The sequence below is a fragment of the Phocoena phocoena genome, chromosome 1 (assembly GCF_963924675.1).
Source record: "Phocoena phocoena chromosome 1, mPhoPho1.1, whole genome shotgun sequence".
Lineage (NCBI taxonomy): Eukaryota > Metazoa > Chordata > Mammalia > Artiodactyla > Phocoenidae > Phocoena > Phocoena phocoena.
Window position 1 is genome coordinate 159,232,602 of NC_089219.1, and position 23,818 is coordinate 159,256,419.

General features: G+C 46.7%; 1 protein-coding gene across 2 annotated transcripts in view; it reads left to right on the plus strand.

Moving 5' to 3' along the window:
• Positions 1-23,818, plus strand: part of SDCCAG8 (SHH signaling and ciliogenesis regulator SDCCAG8) — a 261,132-nt gene that overhangs the window by 229,338 nt on the left and 7,976 nt on the right. Inside the window, exon 17 of one of the 2 annotated variants that reach the window (XM_065881558.1) lies at positions 22,022-22,146. In XM_065881558.1, the coding sequence (XP_065737630.1) occupies positions 22,022-22,121 (100 nt within the window). In that variant the 3' untranslated portion in view covers positions 22,122-22,146. Of the gene's footprint in view, positions 1-22,021; positions 22,147-23,818 lie in introns of those variants that run through there. The other variant, XM_065881567.1, reaches the window with a different exon arrangement.

Genomic DNA, 23,818 nt, shown 5'->3' on the forward strand with positions numbered 1-23,818 from the left:
TTGAGAAAAAAAAGAACTTTTTCTCCCTAAGTCTTTCTCACAGTAAAGTCTTTATTTCGGCTTAACCTTTCAGATTTTTAGATAATTTAGGTGTCACAGATACCCTTGATAGGATAGCTTTCAGACACTATAATTTAAGTGTCTCTGAAATGTAATAAATAGAGCTTTGTCTGGGTTTTGGAAATAATATTTTCTTCCCAAGCATCTGTTCATTTGTATTAACAATTTTCTCTGTCTCTAGAAAGGCAGTGTTTCTTTTTATGTATATAATCTCATCACCCTTTTCATCACATTAGCTGTGTCCAGTCAGTTGTTGTGGTATTGTTTTTAATATCCCTGTGTAACATGGGCAGGTGACAAACCTGACCTCAGGGGCTTCCAGAAGGGAAGATACCACTCGTTTTGCTCTACATTAGTCCAGGTCAGACAATTGCTTTGTGTCTTAGTCGAGCTGGCTAATTTCACCGCCCTTTCAATTCATCTGAGACTGTTTTGGAAAAGGCATTTAAACACCAAATGCAGTACGAACAAGCTTTGTCCCTGTCTTTAACTAGCAAAGCAAAGGTTCCTTGGTTTTTCATTTTGGAGGCCCCAGTTAGCACCCACAGTGGCAACAACTTATAAGGCTACGATGAAGATGGTGATGACTAACTATGAGCTCTGGCCATGGTAGTTACCAAAATAGACTAGATACTGGCCTCTCCCCTCAAGGAGGTCACAACCGACTTGGGCCTAGAAAAGACTTCTGCATGTGGGAAAAAGAAAGCGGTAAACATGTGAGAGAATATAATATACATATATCCACCCTTTGACATAGATAGGTGTGACAATTGTTGTTTAAATTATGTTTTGCTTTGAAGAAACTCAGGGTCAAAGAGGCTAAATGACACCAAATTCCCATGGCTGGTAGGCTAGGTAGGCATCATATCCTTTCCTACATAACGTCTCTGAGAGTCATTGTAGGGAAGGGTAGTTAAGACTGTGCATCCTGAACCCAGATGGCTTAGCTTCTGTGCTGTGTGATTTGGGGCAAGGTACTTAATATGAGCCTATTAAATCATGAGAATTGGTTAAGAGAATTGAACAAGTTAGCACACAGAAATGTTCAGAACAGTACCTGACACATAGTAAATTGCTCAGCAAACACGAGCTATGTGAGTTGCTAAAGTGCCCAGCACACAGAACAAGGTGTAATAGGAAATCAGAGCTTGTGTTGTACTCCAGGAGGTGTAAGTTATATAGGTCCTATTCAGAGTGGATAAGCTAGCTCAGGAAGTCACACTCACTTACGATAGGGGAAGTCCATCCTACCCATACCTTTAGCAAAGTTAGAATAAAATAGTATTTTTGTTCTCATGCTACCACGCAGGACTACTGCAGCCTATGAAATTAGTGAAAGACATATCATTTAAAATGTCTGCCTCTGGGGCACCTAGTCTCACTCTCGTGGGACAGTTAATATGTAGGTCTCCATTCTTGGTAGATATGAGTGCTGCCTCATAATGATGCATTCCAGAGCACTCTTGAGAAGCCTTTGAGATTTATATCCTTTAAGTCTGAAACCCGTGGGGCCCCTTGCACTTACAGAGCACTAAATTCCAAGTAACACATTTCCATTCACAATCCATGTGCTGGGACCCTCCCTCCATATTGACTGAAAATGTGATCAAAGATTTATGAATTTGGAAGCACTGAAGTGATAGCAAAGGCTCCTGCTTGTTTATTTTGTTTGTTTGTTTGAAATCCTGTTCCGCTTTGAACTGGGTTGAAGTCAGCAATTAAATTAGGAGCCTGGAAGCTCTGGTAATAGAGGAGAGAACCAACGGGGAAACTTGACTTACAGAAATCAGTCCAGGTCCGATCAGATAAACGGGACACAGGGAGGGAGAGAGCAGAGAGGTCAAGAAGAGCCTACCTGAGATGACTGCCCCCTTGTCCCACTGCACCAGAAACAAGGAGAGAGTTCACAAGAGCAGCTCCGTGGCCTTATTTGGAGAAGGTTGTCTGGTAAAGCACATACGTGAACCATAAATCCAGATTTTAGTTGCACCAGCTCCCATTTCTTCATGTCAGCATATGGTCAGCAACCTCTGAATGTTCTAGTACCCCTAGCATATAATTTTGATTTGGAAGCCTTCTACTGACAGTTAATTTTTATTGAAAGACTATTATCTTGATAAAAAAAGTTTCTGACAGTTTCAATGATATTAGTTTCCAAATATATAATGACAGCCTTGTTGGTGTGTATTTATGTGTGTGATGCATTCACATGCACATGTCATGTCCTGCCATCTTATAAAAGATCCCTGCTTTAATGTTTCACTGTGCTGTAGGGGAGCACCCAGCATTCAGGCTCTGTGTGAGTGTGCATTGTTTATGACATTTGAACCATAAGCCCTATAGAATTTGTTAGCATACATAGAAATTTGCTAAGGACAAGGATTTTTATGCTAGGAAATTTCATTGTCACATGTACAGTAGCTTTAAATAAGTCCCAAAGGACAATGTGGTACAGACAAAAGGGCCCTGGATTTTAAACAGAGAAATCTGGCTTTTAGTCCTGTCTTCAATATTTTACAGCTATTGTTAGTATTGTGGGTTTAGAAGACAGACCTGGGATTGTTTTCCAGCTCTGCCACTTACTAACTATGTGCATTTAGGCGAGATATTGGCAGCATCTCTTAGCCTCAGTTTCTTCTCTACAAAATGAGAATTATAAGAGTACCAGTAATACGTTCTTCAAAGTGTTGCTATTACAATTGGAAATGGCTAGAAAAGCACTTATCACAGTAACTGCATGTAGAAAGGGCTCAGTAAATAATTAATAATAATAATAGCTCATGTTATTTATTGCTTTAGTTATTTTATTTTTGAATCTCAACTATCTAATTCATTCGATAGAAGAAAAACTTCCTACATTCCAGGGCTGTTTTCAGAGTTGAATGAGCTAATGTATGTGAAAGCACTTTCTATATGCTCCGAAGCCCTCTACTGAAAATAGTAACAATAATGATTGTATTTTCATTTATCGAGAATCTACAAAGTGCCGGGCACTTTACATGTTATCTCTAATTCTCACAACAATCCTGTGAGGTAGGTAGTATCATTTTACATTAGAAATGAAACAGGCTTAGAAGCATTTGCCTTGGATCATGCTCGGATTTCAACATACATCTTTTTTTTTAAATTTAAACTCATCATCCTACATAGCCACATCTCAGTGATAATAACAGAATTGTTAATGATAGTTTGTTGTTCCTGTTGATAATAGAATCAGGCTCATATCTGCTCTGAGCTGTTGATTCATCATAGATTAGTATAGCATAGACTGCAGGTATTTTACTAAAACATATGATTTTGATGAAATGCACTTAATATACACTCAATCACAAACCTACATGTATATCCACTAAGCCCTAGGCTATGAAGGAACATGTCAGCAAGTCCTAGGTGATGGCAGTGTGGTTGAAATGCATGCGCTGGCACCAAGGTGAATTGTTTAAAGGGCATACTTTTTGAATGGATAAATTCTGATATTTTTATTATAATGTTCAATGTTTTTTTTAGTCACGTCTCATGTTTATACATTTCAGTTACATGAACCTGTATTCATGTTAAAAGTACAAGTAAATGGAATCTACTATTTGATGCCCCTGCCTGAATACTAATTATAACTGGTGTATTGCTCACCAGGTAATAGTGACCTGCTTAGACTTGCATACTTGACCCTGGGCATATCCACTAGGTAATGCTTGTGTGTATAAGTGTAGCTGCACACCTGGGGCCTCCTGGACTGTAAGTGAGGTTGGCACGGCCTTTTGAGTTTGACAATTCCTAGCTGCATAACTTTGCCAAAGTTCTGGGATCTTTTGTTTCTTTTTTGTAATCCTTTCTAAGCCTCAGTCTCCTTATCTGTTAAATGGTAATAATAATACCTATCCCTTAGAGTTTTTAGGCGGGTAAAGGGATATTTCATGCTCAGCAATCAGAAGATGTGGTTTCCCCTACTCTTCTTTGACTTAAGAAAAGTACTTTTGCAACAACGGAATATCCGCTTTGCTTTTTTGCTGCCATATATTTCTACAGACTTGGTAAACCATGTATGGTCAACCAACATATGGTTCAGAAAAATTTACGAGAAGATCTGAAACTTAGCTTTTCTCCTGTAACTGAGATGGTGCCATTAGTGGGGCTGTCTCATCTGCAGACTGCCCTCTGTCCGGTGTGGTGGGAACGTCCCAGCTACCCGGTGCAGCAGAGGCTACAATAATGGCCCCTCACCCTCACTTTTCAGGGTTTGCTCCTGAAGCCAGCATCCTGGCCTTGATCACTCACACATGTCTACCAGGTTTAACTTTTAGTTTAAAAGAAACCCACAATTTTCACCTGTGTCTTTTTGATTCCTAGCTCGATAGAATATCTTAGAATGTTTTTCTAATGTCCCCTCCCCCTGCCCAACTGCTCTAAGTTGCAAATGGCCAGATTTCAGTCATCAGGAGAGTAGAAAATGTATTATTTTTTTGCAGCCTGTCTTACTGGGGGCCAGATTCCAAGGAGGCAGCCCGTGTGCTCACAGGCCAGGAGAGCCAGGATTTCAACAGTGTCAACAATCTTTGCTCATCACACCAAAAAAGCAGCGTGTCGGTGCCGATGCATTAGCATACAGCCGCGTGTGCTTGCTAACAAAGCAGGCTCTGGGTATCTGCTAGTTTCTCAGCTTGTCTGTCTTCCTCGACCGAAAAGAAGAGGAGAAATCGCTTCAGGCAAGGGTGCTGTCCCTCTCCTTCGGCAAGAAAGCATTTCAAGGATTCCCAGAGGGAGAGCTTTGAACCGGTTTTCCTTTGGAGAAAGGAGATCATCCATCCTTTGTTTTTCTAATCTTGATTTAAATCATTGACAAGCAAATAAATCTGCCATGTTGTCTAGTAAAAAAATGATCCAGCCCTGAATAATTCCAGTCATCCCCGTAATAGTTTTATTTAGTTAGAATCTGTAAAAAGAAATAACAATATAGGCAGAGGTACACACGCATGCCCTCCTCTTGGTCTGTCTCTCTATCCTTCTTTTGTTGGGGGGATGGAGGGAAGAAGAAACGCACAAGCAGATGTGCTGCTAGATCTACAGGCTTCTGCCAACCATATGGCATCTTAAAGAAAGATGGTTAGAGCGTCTGGATTAGCAAAGAGTCGGGATGGGAAGCCATGTGTCGTGTTGGTACAGGCAGTTGTTTGAGCTCTCTCTAAATGGCTTCAGGAGATTGTGTAATGGAACAAATGGTCCTGCGAGCCCAGGAACAGCCTTGCCGCTGCTGGAGAGGCAATTGGCCCTCGGGCGTGTACTGCTTCCCTATTTTTCGCCCAGTATTGTGTGTTCTTCTTTTAATGTTCTCTAAACTCTGAGAACTGACTCAGAACTTTTCAACTTACAATTACACTCATGAGTTCTCCCTGCCTCTGTGTCCACTTGAACTCTCCTCTCACTGTCTGATCTGGTGATTAACGATGCTCCGGTCCTGCTCAGCGCAGTGTCCCCTCCTGCCACCCTCCGCAGGGGTCCAGGCTCTGCACACCAGCCTCCAGCGCTGCCTGACAAAGGGTTTTCTGGGGAGGTTGCCCAGCTACTGTGGGGAGGGGCGGGGGGAATGTCCTCTACCATCAGAATTTACAGAAACCCCCAAAGATGGAAAATCTTTCATTTCGTGGTCAGTCAGCTGGGAGTTTTATGTGGTCCCAGGTGTTGAGCACACAAGAGATGTGTCCCTTCACTATTTTGGACCTCCTGTGAGACATGAAAAAAATCTGTACTAATTCCATACTGGTGAACTCTCTGGAATCCGAGGTCACGCATGCCATTTATCCAGCAATTTGAGACCTTTAGGATTCTGTTCTCTAATACAAACGTAAATAAAAGTTTAAGAATTGAGACACTGATGGTGGCACCACATTGGCAGGATTTCAGCTGTCGTCAAGTCCTCTGGCCATTCTTGTTCTGGGAGGCTGAGGCAGAAGAAGCCACGAGACCTCCTAGTGAGAGCAGGTCTTTCGAGTTTGTTCTCTTCACCAAGCTTTTTGGACATTTCAGCTACGTTTTTGGGCAAACAGATCTTATTTTATTCTAATTTCAGGGCCATTGCACGTGTCATGCAGTATCTTTAGCTGCTAGAAAAGTTAGGCCCACCTCCTCAGTTGGATAGATAACTAACTCTGAGGCTCTGGGTGTATCATAAACCGTGGTTAATGGACAGTGAAATGAATAGTTGATCCAGTCAAAGAACTGACCAAATCATCAAACCAGTGTGAATGAAGTAGTCAGGTCAGTGGGGGTCGTTGGTCAGCGCCTGGTTTGTGCTGTGTGAGTGGCCACCTCCCTTCTCAGAGGCAGTGAGCCCAGCTACCCAGGTCCCAGACAATGGGATCAAGTAAGAAATGCAACATCCAGGTTAAAAATGAGTTGGCTGTGGTCAACTGTAGCAAGTGGGAGGCTACCCTGTCTACTACAACTTCTATCAAAGGTACTCTGAGCAAGGAAAATACATTTTAATTTATTTTGCTTTGTGATGATGCAGTCTTCCCTCCAAAGAGAAATGAAGCCTAGAGCGTCTATGCTGCAGAAGGAGAAAAGGACACAGTGTCCTGACATCTGAATGTGTCTTCAGACTGTCATTATGTTTATGTACTTGTGTCTGAGGCAAATGATTTTTACTGTCTTAAGGTCATCAGAGAATAATTTGAAGATTGGTACCGACTTTCTTCTAAATAACTATTTTCTACAAGGATAATAATGTTACTCAGAAATTTCAGATAAAGTGCTCTTTCATTTTTTGTGAATTCTTTGTATTTATATTGAAAAATTATTCCTATCTCATACACATAGGTTAAAAACACGTTCCTTTCTTTCTTTCTTTCTTTCTTTCTTTCTTTTTCAGAGCTCATTTCATACTAAACATGCTAAGTGTTAGGCTATTCTTACTTTGTCGTCTGAATTTAGGATCAAGGGCAGGGGGATTGTCTGTGGAAAGCATAATTTTGATTATCTACCAGTTGGAAGAAATTACCACTTCAATCCCTTTTACCATCCAAGTGTACATGGTCCCAAATTTGTCAGCATTAGAATTTCTTGAAACAATGCAATTAAACTGCAACATATTTCCTAACATTCTTAATTAAGACAGTAACTGAAAAATGTAGATTAACAGAAGTTACTGTTTTTATCAACATATTTTCTTTCTTTCCCTCCACCATCACATCCCCCCTCCCCCCACTCTTTTTTTGCTTTAAATGTCTGATGTCAGTTTTGTCCACATGTACATTATGCACATGGCACCAAAGAAACAAAGTGAAAAATTCTCTTTTAATTCTGAGCTGCTCGCCCAGCGCCACATGCACTGTCTGTTACATGTCGCTTCATATGAGGTTCATGCTGGGAGTTTCTTTTTAAAGGCAAAGTGTTTCTGAAGGAAAGAGTTCAGGTTGGGCAGATTGTGTTAGAAAAATCTCGCTGTCTCCGAGTGGAATTAATATACTGATTATTCTGCGCAAGCTGAAACTGGCAGCATGTGCAAAGTTCAAGAGTGTCTGGGAATTGAAATATGGAGGAGAATTCCGGAGAGTGAGCAGAGACAAAGAATTGGAAGTAGGGTTTAGAAGTGTAACTAATGGTAACTTTGTAAGAAGGGAGAGGGAATTCAAGCATGAACAACTGTGTCATAAAGCAGTACTCAAGATATTTTTATGGAAACAGGAAGTCTGTTTTCTATGGCACATTTTAGGATTGATCATAAAAGTCAGTTTAGTTATTGGACGAGATTGGAGGGGGAAAATAAAGACATGTCATACCCAGCACCCTTTTAATTTTCATTTCTTTGAGTTCTTAAGATATTCGCCAGTTTCAATTAAGTCACGTGAGAAGCTTAATCACTAACATAGATATTAAAACGGGTTGCAATATTTCTTCAGCCTCTCTATTAGCAAGATTTTTTTCCTGCTTAATTAAAATTGGAGTCCTCCATGATCAACAAACAATGCTTAATTTTTTGTTGTTGTTCACAAATAAGGAATTAAAAGGTAAGAAAAGCAAACACAATCACGCAGCACTTTCCCATCACAAGGAAACCAAACTTTTTTCACACTGCTTCTCAGGGGAAAGAAATTGGGACGTGAGCTTGGAGTTAATGAAGCTTTCATCCATCTCCTTCCTTCAACTGCCATCTCAGCTTAATCCTCTCCTTCTGCCGCAGTCCAGAGGCCCTGCGAGCCCCCGCGGAGCCTCCGGAGCCAGATGCCGGGCACCAGCACCCCCCCCCCCGCCCCGCCCCACCCCGCCCCGCCCGCGGCCCGCCCGCTGGAGCCTGCGGCCCCCACCATCCCGGGGCCGGGCCGAGCCGCGAGGAGGACGGCACGCGGGGCCGGGCGGGGCCCGCGGCGGCGGCGGCGGCGGCGGCGGCGGGGGCGGCGGCGGCGGCGGCGGGAGCTGGAGCGCGAGGCTGCCCTGCCAGCCGCGGGCGCCTGGAGGGGGCCGAGCGCAGGTGTGGGCGCTAGAGGCGCACGTGGAGCCCCGCCGACGCTTCAACCCGCAGAGGCACAATCGCCCCGCGCTGGGTGGGGGCCGGGCTGGCGGCTCCCGGACGCGCAGTGGCCCGAGAGTGCTTTGCTTGGTGGGCTCTTTGGACAAGCGGGGCCCCGGAAAAGGCACAGCCGCTCCTGACGCCGCCGTCTACGGAATCTCACTAAAACTCTTAAGATGAATCCTTTCACTGGTGGCATCTAGGATGGGGTGGGGGAAAACCTACCTTCTGCTTGGCAGCTGCTCTTTTCTAAAGAAGGAAATTATCTCTGGGGGTGACTTAGGATACAGGGTCCTCCCATGGCCCTGTGGGTCAGGGGTTGGGAAGAAGTCAGCATCCTGCCTGTACACCTCTTAAAAGGGTGGGGTGCAATCTGAGACGAGCGGCACTGCAGGGTAAGGCTGCCCTGACCACCACCCCTCGTCCCCCAGCACACACCCCTGCTGCCTCATCCCCTATGGTAATTGGCTATCGGGGCAGTTGTTTCTACTGCCCTTAACCTTGCCTCTCCCATCACAACCACTAAGGAACGGCCATATACAGATTAAATGCTGGATGGATGATTTAGCACGTCTGGAGTTTTTTCTTTTTAAAATCTGGGCGCTACTGCCTGTAGGGATTCCTAGTCTCCACAGCGGGTGCTCACCAGGAATGGGGGTCAGGACTGGAACGGAGTCCTGTGCTGTGAGGGACTCAGGTACGACACTGAGCCCACTGCCAGGGGCCTGCAACGTGCTGCCTCTTGTCACCCAGAGCAGCCCCCCGGAGGCCTCGTTTTCCCTTTCTCTTCTGCCTTTCTTTTTTTTTTTTTTTTTTTTTTTGCGGTACGCGGGCCTCTCAGTGTTGTAGCCTCTCCCGTTGCGGAGCACAGGCTCCGGATGCGCAGGCTCAGCGGCCATGGCTCACGGGCCCAGCCGCTCTGCGGCATGTGGGATCTTCCCGAACCGGGGCACGAACCCGTGTCCCCTGCATCGGCAGGCGGACTCTCAACCACTGTGCCACCAGGGAAGCCCTCTTCTGCCTTTCTTATTCAGAGCCCTGCCCCTCTCTGAGACCTTTCCATGGTGATACTCCCAACCCTCCGAGTTGAATCCTGTCTCCCTTGCTATCTCAAGGACTGCATATTTTGTGCACCTAGATGACTTCTGCTTGGAGCACCTAAAAGTTGATTGATGACAAAGAGATGGTGCTAGACATTTTTATTCCAAAGCAATCTCAGTGTTTGTTCTCTTTGCCACCTTCCTCAAGGCCACAGTAGTTTCCTGGGCTACATGGGGTGTTTTGTTTGTAGTTTTGTTTTGTAGTACTTTAGAAAAATAGAGTAAGGAGTGTTGGAAGCCTGGACTGGTTCTCTTGCCACTTCTTAAAACTCAGAATTTCGCAGCCCAAACATTAAACAACAAATTTAGCTGCTTCCTTCTCCCCCATGGTGGCATGTAAATGGGCAGGATCGGACTTCTCTGCTGTTTGAGCCCACTAGCTTCCAAATGAGCCCTCTGGCAGGCCTAACCACTCTGATCTGCCATGGACCTTCTCACTGGAAGAGTTATGCATTCATATTATCCCAACACTCATCACTGTGGAGGATCCCCTTTTACTAAATGATTTATTACTCTTAGCAGAATTCCTTTGGCTGCAGATTTTATTTGAGTCACTGTTCAGCTCAATTGGTTGCCTTCAGTTACCCTGGCAACCAGCAGATGGGGTTCTTTGACAAGGGTCAGCAGGGAGGCTGCCTCAGTAGAGATGGAAGAGAAGCTAAATAAAAAAGCTTTCAGCATTGACAGTTCTATAGTGGATGACCAGGAGTAGTTATCAAATTACTTTTATTAAAAGCTAATTAAATGTGTGCCAGTAAGTGCGCCGTGGTGACAGTCTGGTTCCTTAGCTGCCGTGGGCTCACTGTCACTTCGTCACACCTCTGTGACCAGTATGACTACCTCAAGGATGGGGCTGGTCTAACATGAAGAAACTAGAGGGAACCTCACTACAGTGTGGAACCTGACACACTCCAGGACCCCTCGAGGAGGGTTTTAGCCTCTGGGGGCCCCCGGAGGACTGCCTGACAACAGACTCTTCCTGAAAACGCCACATTGTGCAACTTTTTATAAGTATGAAATTATTTCCAAATGACTAATTTTTGAAAAGAGAGTACTCAGGCTTAGGTTTAGGCCGGGTGTGGCAGGAGAGGTGATGTGGGTTTTTCTCCTAGAACTTCTAAGTGGCCTGGATTCTACTCTGCAAAGATTATGATTTTCAACAGTTTTCATTCCTCTGTCCTGTTTTTCTTTGCACACTGGGGCTGTGCTCACCATGACTCTGGTCTTGTTTTACAAAGAACTGGTTAAGGGTATCTGAGGCTTAAGGCAAATGGTCTTCCTACGTCCTTCAGAGTCTAAGATGCTTGCCATGTCAGCTCCTGTCCCCACTGTTTCGTGGTGCGGATCCTTTATTCATGCCCAGCCCTCCAAGGGAATTACAAGCTCAGTCAGGTCAGATAGCACATGCTCTTTTAAGACTGCAAGGTAGCTACACAGCAGATGTTCCTAAATGACCTGAGGGGAAACTGTGCCTCGTTTCCAGAGTCAGCTGTGTTTTAAGCAGTTGTTGGTCCAGCAGAGAGCCAGGGACCTTGTCAGGGACTCCAGGGTGCCACCGCCGGGGCCCTCCCTTACCTCAGGCTCGCCCAGAGTCCTGTGGCTCCTGAGCCGCTGCCAGAGAGTGTTCCAAGCTGGTTTTGGAGCTTCTGGCCTCTGGTTCCTGCACCCTTCATGCCAACACCAGTCTGTGGTTCCCAGACCAAGGAGTCCTCAAACTGTTTGGTGACAAGGTAAGAACAGAGATTGCAAGTGCTTAGAAACTTTTATAGCAGTTAGGCAGTGCAACAGCATTTTTATAGTACTTCACAAAACTATCAGTCTGCAACAGAGTGGAAGTTAAAAAAGAACAATAATAAAACCCAAACTGGTGCTCTTCACGGAGCTAGGTAGAAAAGCACTGCGCTAGGGATTGCCTCCCTTTTCCCCAGCCTTTTTGGGGAAGTGGGTCAGCCATTTCCCAGTACGTTGCCCAGTGTGTCACCTTTCTCAAGGTCCTTATTTTTTAGTATGGAATAGAAGTGAGGACCTTTTAAAAAAAGGATTTTGAAATGCTGCAGAGCACTAGATCTGGAGTCAAGAGACATGGGTTTCAGTCCTAGATTTACTCTAGACAGTCTGTGGGACCCTTGGACAGATCACTTGTACTCTCTGGGGCCCAGATTCACCATAATGGGCAGGACTGAATGACCTCTAAGTTGCCTCTAACATGTCTAACAGGACCTGACCCTTTTGAAGAGAAGAGCAGGGGTCTTTTCCCCATTGCTGCCCTAAGCCACCGACCCCTGCTGTACTCCCCAGGCAGCCAAGGCTCATTGGAAATTTGAGAGAATGAAAAGTTAAAGGGGCAGTACAGGAATGTAAATTGTCTTTATTGGAAATGTAAACTCTCCCCAGAATTGCAGGACCCTTAGAATGAATTCCTCCATTGAAATCATTATTGAAAAGGGTAGATTTGGGCAAAGGATATTTAAACAGCACACCAGCTAGTGAAACTGCCTTAATTTTCTAAGTGAGGATAACTGGCTAGAATGTGTTCCAGATTTCCGAGCACATGGCTTATTCTAGCTGATCTGTGTGGCCACGTTAATGAGATGGAATTTCATAAAATGTGGCAGCAGTTTTTAAGCATTGGAACAAAGTGTACAACTTTAATATGGCTTATTCACCGAATTAATTACCTAGAGCAGTAGTAATTAGGGTAATTGGGTTTCCAAAACTTCGACTTGGGCAACCTAGGTGTACCGTTATGACTAGATAGCTGGCGGTATTCGAGGATAGGAACATAGTAAAATTCTGTAAATGGTAGAAGTTTGGAGTTCAAAGAGAACTTAGTCATCTTCTAGTTCAGGGGCTGGCAAACTTTGTTTTCTAAAGGGTCAAGTAATAAATATTTTAGGCTCTGTGGCCATATGGTCTGTGTTGCAGCTCCCCAACTCTGCCGTTACTGTGCAAAAGCAGCCATAGACAATACGCCAGTGGATGAGCATGGCTGTGTTTCAATGAAAGTTTATTTAGGGGCACTGGAAGTTGAATGTCAGAGAATGTTCACATCACAAAATACTGTTTTTCTTTTGATTTTTTTTTTCAATCATTTAAAAATGTAAAAAACATTCTTAACTTGCAGATTGTACAGAAACAGACAGTGGACCAGGCTGGATTTGGCCTGTGGTGTGAAGTTTGCTGATCCACTTCTAGCTTATCCTGTCATTTCACATGTGAGGAAACTGAGATTCAAAGTGATCACACAATTTGCTTAAGTTTTTATGACTGACACCAAAACTTAGGAGTAGACTAGGGTAGTTTTCATTTAGACAGTTGGCTGTTTTGATTATCAAAATTGGAGCCACGCAAAATACATTATTCTCCAGAAGAACTCATTTTGTATGTGATTGATACTGTGAATTATAGCATACCAGTGGTTCTTAAACTTGAGAATTCATCACAGTCACCCAGAGGGCTTATTAAAACACATACTGCTTGGCTACACCCGCAGGGTTTCTGATTCAGGAGGTCAGGAGGTATTCTTTGCTCAATTTTAGAAGTGGAGAACCTGAGACTGAGAGAGATCAAGCCTCGTGCCCAAGTAAAATAGGTAGTTTGTGATAGGAATTTGAACCCGTGTCTCCTGTTTCCAAGTCCAGCACTCATTCATCTGTTCTAGGACCCTTTTAATTAAGTGACAGATTTCAAGAGCATACTTAAAATTATTTGATTTATATGTTATGTTCTTTCGGGAACAAAGTTATTAAATATTAAAACGTACTTACACTATAGATGAAATTACAGGTATTATATTTGGTATAAATATTGCCCACTGGTAAGTGGTTTCCTCTTTCTTTTCTTTTCTTTTTTTTTTGGCGGTATGCGGGCCTCTCACTGTCGTGGCCTCTCCCGTTGTGGAGCACAGGCTCCGGACGCGCAGGCTCAGCGGCCATGGCTCACGGGCCCAGCCGCTCCGCAGCATGTGGGATCCTCCCGGACCAGGGCACGAACTCGTGTCGCCTTCATCGGCAGGCGGACTCTCAACCACTGCGCCACCAGGGAAGCCCGGTTTGCTCTTTCTGACACCATTTGTCCAGCACCTTGCTAAGTGCTGGAGATGGAAAGCTGAGCAAGATCCCATTCCTGTCCTTAAACGTTATTCATTGTTCAGTGGGAGAGGCCGACCAGCAATGACTGTAGTAAGTGTAGATGGGTGCTCTGGTGGGATGCGTAAGATAGAACAAGCTGTGGAGGGGTTTAGAAGGTTTAGGGCTGATCTACAGAATCGATGTGGACAGAGAGGGAGGAGGCAAGGAGGACTCAGGGACAGGTGACTAGGGGTGGTCCCACCCATGTGAGAAGGGCACAGAAGGAGGAACACGCCATTTGTGGCTTGTTAATCCTGGCTCTACCCCTTCTGGTTGTCTGAACTTGGGCAAATGACTAACTTCTCTGTGCCTGGCTTTTCTTATGCACAAAATGCAGATGATAAAAATACCTACTGTGTAGTATTGTTATGAGGATTCATTTAGTTACTGCCCACAATACTCCCTGGCCTTTAGTAAATGCTCAGTAAATATTAGAGTACTCTACTAGGAATAGTAGAGAACTGAGTGCACATTTTACAGTCACAGTATGTGCACCTTTGAAATTCACATGTTAGCTGAAAAGTATTCTTCATTTACATGAAGAAGCCCCTCTTCCAGGGAAATTGTGGGTCTGAGCATTTTGCAAACAATTATCTGAGGAGGGGCTCTAGTCTGAAAGCATTGCAGGACAAAAGACATTTTACCACGATCGCCACCAAAAACAATCAAGCAAACAAAAAACCACCCACAGTAGTTTGTAGGGAGCTCCCAGGTTAAATGTTGAGTGAAACTAAAACCTCTGATCAAAAACCAAATATGCATGAGGTTACTGGCCACCTCCGGGGTAAGTAGGGGGCTGGGCTGGAGAAAATACATAGGGAGTGGTCCCACAGCACTGGCACCAGGTTCACAAGTGTTCATTTGATTATTATGCCTCATAACTTATTTAGACACTGCATATATTTTGTATGTATCACATACAACATACAAAAATTTAAATATATGTATTCACTTGCTTTCACAGTATTCATAGCAAATGAGTGTCTGAAGCACAGGACCAGAGCTGGCAGCTTGCACTGCTTCTGTTTTGCATAAGATATTTTTCCCAGCCCACTCAGCTCCATAAAGTTGTTTTGTATTTCACCACTTGCTCCATCTTATCTTAAAGTCGTGCATATTTAAAAAAAAAAAAAAATGTTGGTTCTGATTGTGCATGCGGGGTGTGGCGGAGAGCATCACTGTTGGACCAATAGAGATGTGCCTGGGCCCAGCCCACATTCCAGTCTCCTTTAGTTGTATCTGCATCCTGGGCTTTGGAGACCTGGGCCTGCTTGTTCCCATCGTAACTGCTGCCCCTGCCCGCCTGTAATTCCTAGGGAGCCTTTGCACAGGTGAGCCCTTGCTATGCAGCAGCTCTTCTCCTCTGAGGGGGCCCAGTCTGCCCAGTGATGGCAGGTCCTTAAGGAAATGGGCCCTGATTGGGATGGTGACCCCAGCCTGGGTGCAGAGTAGCCTGGAAGTGTCCTTCCTGTGGCCGTGAGGACAGGGGAGCCCCGGGGCTTCGCAGGAAGGGATGGCCTCCTGCCCCTGAGGGGCCTGGCCTAGCCACAGCTCCCCTGGGGGCCGGGACAGTACGGTGCAGACAGTGAGCATGTCCTGGGGGTCTCTGGGAGAGGATGGAACACCTGCCTGTTCCAGAGATGAGGTATAGGCCTTGGGAAAGGAGCATCCCAATTAGGGATTGAAGTCTGAAAGCTGATGAATCCGCTCTCTTTCCTGCTGTGCAGAACCTCTGTGTGGTTGGAAGGCTGTCGGCTGGGCCCCTCCTTGCAGGAGGGGCTGCTGTCTGAAAGGCCCCTCTGCAGGGCCCTGGGGGCAGCCCCCGCTCTCTCCTTTAGTTACTTCACGCCTTGTTCAGGAAGTGGCTCAAAACAAAGGGCGCAAACAGAACAAGAAATTGTTTCCTCTCAGAAGGACATTTATGCTGAGACCTGAACATTGAAAACAAGTAGTTTCCAGCCCTGTGAGTTAGGAGGAGTCATGTTCCAGGCAGAGGGGCCGCCAGCTTGTGGGTGGAAGCAGCCAAAGGGTGTCTGGGGCCCACTGACCCAGGCTTTGCAGGGCTCGGAGAAGGGGGTGAGATCATCCGGAGGGCAGGTCGGGATGCCAGTGTCCACCTGAGAAGGCACCCCTTCAGGAGACACTGCTCCTGGCCAGCTCCCTCATCCTGCAGAGCAACTCCTGTCTCATGGCCTCCTTTCTCAGCAAACTGTCGCACCCTCCACCAGGGGCAGAACAAGGAGGCTGCTGGGCAGGAGGCCTCTCAGGCTCAGGCTCACCTCGCCTGCCTCCCTCTGCCTCTGGGAGAAGGGCCTGCCTGCTGCCCAGGTGCCTCCTGCCTCTGCAAGCCCAGCTCTGAGGATTTCTCGTCCCTCCTCCAGGGCACCCTGCCCAGCGGCTCAAGTCTCTCCATCCTCAGCACACCCTCTTGCTGCCTTGTGCTCAGACAAGCCCCTCTCTAGGATGGTCTCCCCTCTCCCGCCCCTGAAAGCAGCTTCTGCCAGAGTTCCCTACTGAAGGGCAGGCGGCCACTCAACAAGCTGCCCTGCTTCTCCCGCAAGCCCCTCTCCTCTCCCAGCATTCATCCTCCTTCCCGTCATCCGTCAGTGTCTTCTGGCTCCGTGCCCTCTGCCAGCCTCGACAGGCGGCTCCTCCCCAAGGCCTGGGCCTGGCCATGTTCATTCTCGTTGCAGCAGAGATTTTGGCCAGTAGGTGGTGGGGGCCTGGGTGTCTGTAATTTTAACAAACTTGAAAATCTCTGCCAGGCTTCCCTAGCACGTTCACGGCCTTACCTCTCGACAGATCTGGGTGGCACAGCTGGAGATCCAGCCAGACACTTCTAGGCCCCAAGCTGAATAAGTGCTGGGGGCGGTGAGTGGGCGTCTCACAGGTACCTCACCCTGACCCCAGGCCTGTCCTTCCTCCCATCTTCTCTTGGTAAATGGCAATGCCGTTGTCTGAAGGACAACATCCATTGTTAGTTCGGCTCAAATCGTTACTGGGTCCCAACATCACCTCCCTCCAAGCAGCCCACAGCCTCTGGTCAAGCCACACTGCACAAAGTTTCCAGACACCACTGCCTTTACAGTACCGCCTCCCATGTGGGAAGGCCCTGCCCCGGCCCCTACCAGACCAACACCCATTCATCTTTTCACATCCCAAATTTCCATCCGAGTGACCTTGGACGAGTCATATATGCTGTCTACGCCTCAGTTTCCTCATCCTTAAAGTGGGGATAACAACAGTTCCTGCTTCATGGAATTGTCATGAGCACTAAAAAGTTAATAAATGATAAGCACTTAGCACATAGTAAGCACTTAGTAGATGATGGTGAAAATGGTGATCCATTTCCTAAGTAGGCACAAGCCTTCCTGGTCCTTGCACTTACTGTATTGACCCTGTGGTTTAATGCCTTGGTGGTGCCCTCAGTGCAGCACCCATTTTGTCTCCTTAATTGGCTGGGAACCCCCTAAGGGAAGGGATCTTTTGTAATTCTTGACATCATGAGAACTGTTTACCAAGAGTTGGTTTGCTGAGGTAACTCAGTGAATTAACCAACCGTTAACGGTGGTTAAGAACACCTGTACTCGGCCTAGCTTTGCCTCCACGCTCTGCCACTTAGTCCTTGTGTGACTTTGTGCAAGTTAATTGAACCTGTCAGTTTCCGTTTTCTCATCTGTAAAATGGGATGATAATCCTAGCCATACCTCTTAGGATTGTAGTGAGTTTTAATGGAGGAATAAGCTCAGAGGCTCAGTAAATGTTAGCTCTTGTCAGTGGTGGCAGCTGCAGCTATGGTTGGCTGAAGACTTGAACTTAGAAGCACAACAAAAATGAGAGCAGTAACCGCCATGGAAAATAAAAGACAGCGTATGTGTCAATAGGACACCCCAAGAAATCTCTTTTAGCTGATGGTAATAAAGCATTCATGAATAGCGTAGGCTGGGTTGTACAGTGTTTGGGGAAGGCTGTTACAAAAAATAACCTTTTAATTAAAAAACAAGTCTTTTCCTAATATTCAAAATAGGCCTTGAGAGAGCTGCCACTGAAATATATTTCCATAACAAAGTCCGTTTTATGTAAAACCTGGGTTGTAGTTTGTTTGCTTTTTTTTTTTTTAACAAATGTGAGTTTGGGTTTGTTGTTGTTTTTACCGTTTCTGAACTTGTGATTGACTTTATTGCTGCAATAAAGTGACACAATAGAGGCTGACTCTGAAAAAGGAGGGAGCATATTTTTTAAAGGGAGAAAAAACACTCCTTAGAGGGACTGCTTGGAGTTCAAGTTGAATCAGAGTGAAGCCATCCTTGGCTCTTCAGCTGTGAAGCTAGTGAGGCTTCAGCCTCCTGGAGGGAAGGCTGGACTTGCCCAAGGGTCTTACTCCTTCTATCAGTGGTGCTTCTTCAGGAAAACCCTGGTTTGCTGCTGATATGGGGCTCACACCCGGGGACTTGATAGATCTGGTCTGGGCGGGGCCTGGGCTCCTGGATATCTGCTGCAGGGTTCCAAGGCCCACATTTTGCAGAACACCACCAGCTGAGCCTCATCTAGGTTCTGAGGGCTCCACTGGAGGAGGGTCTAGGCAGGAACTGACCCCACTTCTGGCGGTGAGCGGTGCGGCCAGCCCGTGGCCGGCTGTTTGTGCTGGGAGAACAGGCTTTGGCTCAGCCCATAGCCCTGAATCCGGCAGCCACTCTTTCGAGGAGCCCCAAAACACACACTAAACCCATCAGTCAGCAGGAATGTTATCTCACTGATCCATACACAGGGCAAGGGACCACGTGGAGGATGACCACTCCTGGCGCCTTCTTCACTTTAAGCCTCGATGGTGTCACCTGTTTTTCACATGTTGCTGTTTCATTTGTTTCAAGCAAGCTTGAAGTCAGTGGGCTACTACTACCTCAGTAGCTCTTAGCCTGTCGCTCTCTCCACACCCAAGACTCGACTGGAGGGGGAAAGCCACCTACACCTGACGGTTTAGAGAGCTCAGCTGCTAATGAGGATGTTTTTGCCTGTCTGATTTAAATAGCAAAGCATTAGATTGTTTGCTTCTCAAGGAAAAAGTCTGTTCTCAACACCTCTGTGTCTTCAAAGGTACCCACTCCAGTTCTGGACAGCAGAGTCGCTGCTCAGATGAGTGGGTCAGCCTGGGCAGAATGCCCCCCTGGCCCTAGCTGGCTGGCCTGGCTTCTCTGCTCCCTGGGATGTCATTGCTTCTCCCAGCCTCTCCATGCTGAGGATTCGTTGGAGGAAAACTTCGGTTTGGTCTGATACCACTGGGGTGGGTTTGAGACTGTGCCCTCAGGAACAATTGCTGCACGTAACAGCGTGATGGATGGCAGTGGGGGTAGATTGGGCTTCCCAAAGCTGCGATGGCCAAGGCTTCACCAGAGGAAACGTTTTTTTCTCTCCTCCAATATCAGAAGGAGGGCAATGGGGGCAAGGCGGGGGGGAGGGTAGGTAATGTAATTTATACAGTATGGAAGTAGGAAAGTGTTCACACTTGGATGGAAGATACTTGCTGTTGGTTGGGTTCTGTCCCAGCCTGATCCAGGGAATCGGGAGCCTGGGCAGGGCCAGACTGCAACCCAGGCTCGGGGCGAGGGAGACCCTGAACCGGGTTTTAAGTAGCTACAAACACAGGAAATAAGACTCTCCTTGGCAGGAATAAAGACGCAGACGTAGGGAATGGACTTGAGGACATGGCCGGGGGCGGGCAGGGAAGGGGAAGCTGGGACGAAATGAGAGAGTGGCATGGACATACATACACTACCAAACGTAAAATAGGTAGCTAGTGGGAAGCAGCCGCATAGCACAGGGAGATCAGCTTGGAGCTTTGTGACCACCTAGAGGGGTGGGATGGGGGGGTGGGAGGGAGACGCAAGAGGGAGGATATATAGGGATATATGTATACATATAGCTGATTCACTTCATTATAAAGCAGAAACTAACACACCATTGTAAAGCAACTATACTCCAATGAAGATGTTAAAAAAAAAAAAAATGGACAGAAGACCTAAATAGACATTTCTCCAAAGAAGACATACAGATGGCCAAGAGGCACATGAAAAGATGCTCAACATCACTAATTATTAGAGAAATGCAAATCAAAACTACAATGAGGTATCACCTCACACCAGTTAGAATGGGCATCATTAGAAAATCCACAAACAACAAATGCTGGAGAGGGTGTGGAGAAAAGGGAACCCTCTTGCACGGTTGGTGGGAATGTAAATTGATACAGCCACTATGGAGAACAGTATGGCGGGTCCTTAAAAATTAAAAATAGAATTACCATATGATCCAGCAATCCCACTACTGGGCATATACCCTGCGAAAACCATAATTCAAAAAGACACATCCACCCCAATGTTCATTGCAACACTATTTACAATAGCCAAGTCATGGAAGCAACTTAAATGCCCATCGACTGACAAATGGATAGAGAAGAAGTGGTACATATATACAGTGGAGTATTACTCAGCCATAAAAAGGAACAAAGTGGGTCATTTGTAGTGAGGTGGATGGACCTAGAGTCTGTCATACGGAGTGAAGTAAGTCAGAAAGAGAAAAACAAATACTGTATAATAACGCATATATGTGGAATCTAGAAAAATGCTACAGATGAACTGGTTTGCAAGGCAGAAATAGGGATACAGATGTAGAGAACAAACGTATGGAGACCAAGGGGGGAAAACGGGTCTGGGGTGGTGGTGGTGGTGGTGGTATGAATTGAGAGATTGGGATTGACATGTATACACTGATAGGTATAAAGTAGATAACTAATAAGAACCTGCTGTATAAAAAAAAAAAAGGACTGTCTTTGGTCCTTGCTCTCTCCAGAAACAGCAGGGACAGTGGGCGGGGCATAGACCTATGGACGTGGTCAGAGCGGGCTCCTACCTGGGGAGCATGTACCACAACTACTAGACCCCCTGCGTCGGGTATTTCCAGTTCCCGCCTCTCACCCTTGCAATGTGGGACACTTCGAAGGAAGGGTAGTAGGAAACCAGGTGTGACTGAAAACCCGGAGCACAGAGTGTTCGGCAGAGAGGATAGGGGTGCAGACTGGGGTGCAGTAAGTGTTCCTGGGGCAGCTTGAACAACCTCCTGCAAAACCCACTGGAGCTCGAGAAGGGGGCGGGGCAGGCGGTAGGTGCCATCTGGGAAATGGGGAGGGTTGCCACTGGCGGAGGAACCTGAGGAGAGCGTGAGTAAATTACTAGACCACTGTTAGGTTTTAGTTTTACCTGTCTCCAGGTGCTGCATCCTTTTAGTAAACAAGTCTGCCCACCCCTACCTAAGTCCCGAATGTCTGTCCTCGCAGATGTTTAATTGTGCTCAGAGCCTGCCAGAAACGGGGTCGCTGGAGAGCTTGAACTGAGGGCAGGCTGAGCCCAGGGTCTGCAGAACCATCTTCGAAGTTTTTGACTCAATGCGGGACATGTAGCCTGAAGTTTGAAATGCATCTTGAACTCTTCCTGTGAAAATACAACTTAATTTCACTGTTGGTGCTTTTTGAGGATTGTGAGGAAGGGCATATGACACACCCAACTTCTTTCCGGAACAGTTCTGGGTAGTTGTTCAAGTCTAAATTTAATCCAAGGCCTACATTTCCATGGGTGAGTGTGCTACTGGTTGTAGGAAGCCGTCTGTGGACAAATGAGGATAATAGAGAATTAGCAAGTCTGGAGAGGAGAGCCCATCAGCAGAATGACAAATTTGGGATCTTTAAAGACATCTGGTCAGCGATGCCGGAGCTCGTGATTGACTGAGTGATTAATAATGGAAAACCCTTAGTTCAGTGTTTCCGCCTTCCCTCGCCCACTTCCCCAGCCGGGACCGGCTGTCTGCTCCAGTCTGCCAGAGATGTTTCCAGCTGAACAGTGGAGGCATTTAGGGCCCTCATCTTTGACCTCTGGGAGTTTAAGGTTTGAGTTTTAATTCAGTTTTATCTGTGTGCTCCCTAACTGACAGCTCACCGAAAAGACTCCCAATTCCCTTTCATATCTGATACACTTCCATTCACCTTATGGAGTCTGTCCAAGGGCCTCACTTCAGGGTCACCCTGACTCCCAGCTCGTAGTTCATTGTCAGGACCTTCCCTCCAACACACAGAGCACTGGAAAACAGGGAGAGGGCTGAAGTCTTTGCTCCCCTGCTCTCTGAGGCCTACTGCCCCCAGTCTTCAGAACCCATCCCTAATTCTGCGGTGGATTTTTCTCCAGGCTAAAGCAACTAGACAAGCACAGCCAGGCCACAGCCCAGCAGCTGGTGCAGCTCCTCAGCAAGCAGAACCAGCTTCTGCTGGAGAGACAGCCTGTCTGAAGAGGTGGGACGTCTGAGATCCCAGGTACTGTGCAGGGCGCCTCACCCACCAGAGAACGCACCGGGGTACACGTGGTCTTCCCCTTGTTCCTTTTACAGAGCTGCATCTTACCAGGCTAAAATCCCCGGGGGTCACGTTGGTTAGCGAATAAGCTGGGAGGGAGATCTTGAAGACTGTGCTGGGCACAGTGGAGGACACAGAAGTGCGGGCCCTGGACCTGCCCCCTTTAGCGAGCTAAAGTTCGTACGGGAGAACAGACCCACAGTGAAGCACCAAGCCACACGGAGTGCTGAGCCGCACCGTGTGGGCACCACCGCTGAGGAGTGCAGGAGGCGGGAGAGCAGGGCGGGAGGCAGTGGTCAGGAGGCTTTCTGGAGGAGGTCGGCTTTGAACTGCCCCTGGGGGACGTGTCTGTTTGAATTGGTGGAGGAAAGAGGTGCTCCCAATTAGGGGAGTCCCTGTGAATGGAATGTAGGAGTCTTGCTTTAAATCAGCTGGCTGATAATTGGGCTAGGGTTTGGAGTGCTTGCGGAGGGCGTGGCAGTGTTCCATAGATAACATGCATTAACTCTCATTACTCTTGAACAAGCCTGCAAGGTTGATTATCCCCATCTTACAGATGGGGAAGCTGAGGCTCAAACAAGCGCATACAGCTAGCAAGTAGGGACACTGAAAATGGAGCCTAAGTCTGACTCCTTAACAGACTTTCCCTGTTCAGGTTAGGTCTGGGGCCACCAGCCGGGATAATGGGGGAAAGAGTGTCCAGGTAAGTTTGGTGTAGGGAATGAAACCTTTATTTTTTCCCTAAATTGCTCCTCTTCCTGTCAGGGAGGCTGGGCTTTTTACCCCATCAAGCAGTTTGTTAGGATAATGAGGTGCTCCATGAGTGCCCGGGGGACGCCGTGCAAGAAGTGCTTGGAATGATTAATGGGAAAAATGCATCAGGAAATGAAAACAATGAGACAGTTGTCTCATTCTTTTTTCAAAATGACCATGTGCCCAAACAGGTATAGAGGAGCCACTATCCTCTGAGTGATTTTTCCCACTCAGCCCACCAAACCCCTCTGCAAAAGTCCTCATTTGTTCCACAAATAGTAAATGAGCATCCCCAGGAGCCAGTCATTGAGCTCAGGCTGGGGGACGGAGACACACCTGCACTGTCGCCTCCCAGGGCCTCTGAGGCTGCTTGCAGGGAAGGGTGGTGCACAAACCACACGCCCTACAGTCACACAGGCATCCGGGATGCTTGTATAAGCATCATATAACATATAAATAAAGGAACATGGGTTTCAGGGCTTCTTCTCACACACACCAAGATAGCATCTCTGGGAGCAGGGCCCAGGAATCTGCATTTTAATGAGCCGTCTGGATAATTCAGTGAAGACACTAGGGTTTGAGAGCCTCTGAAAGCGTTGGGAGGCAGAAAGAACAGAGAATGATTCCAGAATGCATCGTTGTCCCTAGGCCCTGAACAAGTCACTGAAGTCTCTTCTAAGCCTCAGTTTCCACATCTGCGTGGTGGGTACCATACCAGCCTAACTCAAAGGGACACTGGAAGTGTTAAATGAGGCAGCTGCGAGGTGCATGGCAGGTTGTCTTGCATATTACAGGCCAAAGAAATATCAGGGATTTTCTTTTCCTCTCTCCTCCCCAAACTGGGGAAGGTCCTGGGAGAAGCACAGGTTGGGCAGAGATC